The 2,387-nt window shown below is 39.1% G+C and overlaps 1 protein-coding gene across 1 annotated transcript; it reads right to left on the bottom strand.

The window, feature by feature from the left end:
• Positions 1 to 1,256: 1,256 nt before the first annotated feature.
• Positions 1,257 to 2,180, bottom strand: LOC123862129 (olfactory receptor 4N2). The gene has a single exon (XM_045901759.2). It carries the CDS (start codon positions 2,178 to 2,180, stop codon positions 1,257 to 1,259), a length of 924 nt encoding a protein of 307 aa, XP_045757715.2.
• Between the last annotated feature and the right edge of the window lie 207 nt (positions 2,181 to 2,387).

Genomic DNA, 2,387 nt, shown 5'->3' on the forward strand with positions numbered 1-2,387 from the left:
TATGTTAACTAACTGGAATTTAAATAAATAAGTAAAAAAAAAAAGTCAGAGAAAGACAAATACCATATGATTTCACTTATATGTGGAAACTAAATAAAGCAAATAATAAACAAAGACACAAAAAGAGAATCAGACTTCTAAATACAGAGAACAAACCTATGGTTGCCAGAGGGGAGGGCAATGGCAGGATGGGGAAAATGGGTGAAGGGAACAGGAAATACAGGCTTCCAATTATGGAAGAATAAGTCAAGGGAATAAAAGATACAGCATGGGGAACATAGTCAATAGTATTGTAATAGTGTTGTGTGGTGACAGACAGTAGTTACACTTCTGTTGAACATAGTATAACATATATAGATGTTAAAACACTGTGTTGTACACCTGAAACGAATCTAACATTGTGTAACAACTATACTCAAAAAATATTTTTTAAAGAAAATAACCAGCTTTTTTTTGGTCTTCATCTAATTACGGAAAAAATTTGGCATCTTAATTTCTTTCAAAATATAATATTTCCCTCTTAATGATAATTTTTAACTCTTGGTATCTGCACAGAATCTTGAGTTTACAGCCCTAAGACATTTATAAAACTGCATGTGAGAAATCATTCTGCTGCTCAAAGCCTTAGAATGGTTTCTTATTATAATTACCAAAAAAAAAAAAAAAATCAAACTCTTATATTCACTTCATAGACTCAATGTGTGTTGGATTACCTGGTATATTCAACTCTAATCTTTTTCATATTCACTTATTATACCTCAGTCAATTTGAACTTTGTTGTATTCTTCAAATTTACCAATTACCATCTTCAGGTTTTTGCACTACCTATTTCCTCTGTCTAGAATGCTCTGCCTCCAGATGTTTGCATGGTTGACTGTTTAGTTCACCTAGTTATCAGCCAAAATGTCACATCCACAAGAACACCCTAGTTAAAGATGGAAAGTAAACTTATTACCCTCACCCCACACTCTCTAACTCATCTATCTATATATCTGTCTATACTTTTGCTTTTCTTTTAGTTTCTATATCTCTTCCTGAAACCATTCTGTTCATTTTCTATCTTTAATGGCTGTGTAGTCCCACTAGACTGTACCTTTAGGAGAGCAGTGACTTTACCTGTCTCAATACCTCTTTCTCCCAGTGCCTAAAATAGTCCTGACAAAAATGTTCAATAATGCAGTATTTGGAAATGGATAAATTAATTTCAGATAAAATTCTCTGGTCTTGATTTTTTTTATTCTCTTTTTTCCCTTTAATTAGGCTATGTGCTGATTAAACAGCTTCCTCATAGAAGCTTTTACTTCCTGGTTGCGAAGGGTATAAATCACAGGATTCAACAAAGGAAAGATCACTGTGTGAAAAAGAGAAACCACCTTGTCAGCTGGGAAGGCTCTGAAGGGGCGAGTATAGATGAAGATGCCAGGCCCAAACATGAGAAATATAACAATGATATGGGTGGTGCATGTGGAAACAGCCTTGCTCTTCCCCTCAGAGGAAGACCCATGTACACGGCAAAGGATGACTGCATAGGAAGCCAGAAGGCCCAGGAAGCACAGAAGGGTCATCAGACCACTGTTGAAGACCATCAGAAGCTCCACCACAAAAGTGTCTGTGCAGGCTAGCTTGATGACCTGTGGCACATCACAGAAGAAGTTATCCAGTTGATTTGGGCCACAGAAGGGCAAACGGAGGATGAGGGCCACCTGGATAATGGAGTGGATAAATCCTCCAAGCCACAGAGCCAGCAGCAAGGCATAGCAAACTCTAGGGTTCATGACAGTTGAATAGTGTAAAGGCCGACAGATGGCAATGTAGCGGTCAAAGGCCATCACAACAAGGAGTAATCCTTCCCCTCCTCCAAGGAAGTGCAAGAAAAAGAGTTGAGTGATGCAACCCCTATAGGAGATTATCTTCTTCTCAGAAACAAAGTCCACCAGCATCCTGGGAGCTACAATGAAGGAATAGGATGCATCCAGGAAGGCCAAGTTGCCCAAAAAAAAGTAGAGTGGGGCTGTGAGGCCAGGGTCTGATCTGATGGTAAGGATGATGAGGAAATTTCCAGGGAGGATGATGAGATAGAAAATTAAAACTAGCACAAAGACCAGGAGCTGAGTATCTCGAGACTGCGTCAGACCAAGAAGGATGAATTCTTTCACCACTGTTCTGTTGTCATTTTCCATGTCCTCTGCCTGCAGTACATCAAGAAGCAGAGTTGTTATTATTGTTTCTTCCATCTAGAACCTCATTCTTCTCCAACTAAAAATATTTGACATATCTGGGGGCTCAGTCAGTTAAGCATCCGGCTCTTGATATTGGCTCAGGTCATGATCTCAGGGTTGTAAGGTTGAGCCCCAAGTCCGGCTCTTCATTGGACATGGAGCCTGCTT

Source organism: Mirounga angustirostris, unplaced genomic scaffold, assembly GCF_029215605.1.
Source record: "Mirounga angustirostris isolate CCGP_5_RB_7025 unplaced genomic scaffold, mMirAng1.0.hap1 SCAF_9, whole genome shotgun sequence".
Classification (NCBI taxonomy): domain Eukaryota; kingdom Metazoa; phylum Chordata; class Mammalia; order Carnivora; family Phocidae; genus Mirounga; species Mirounga angustirostris.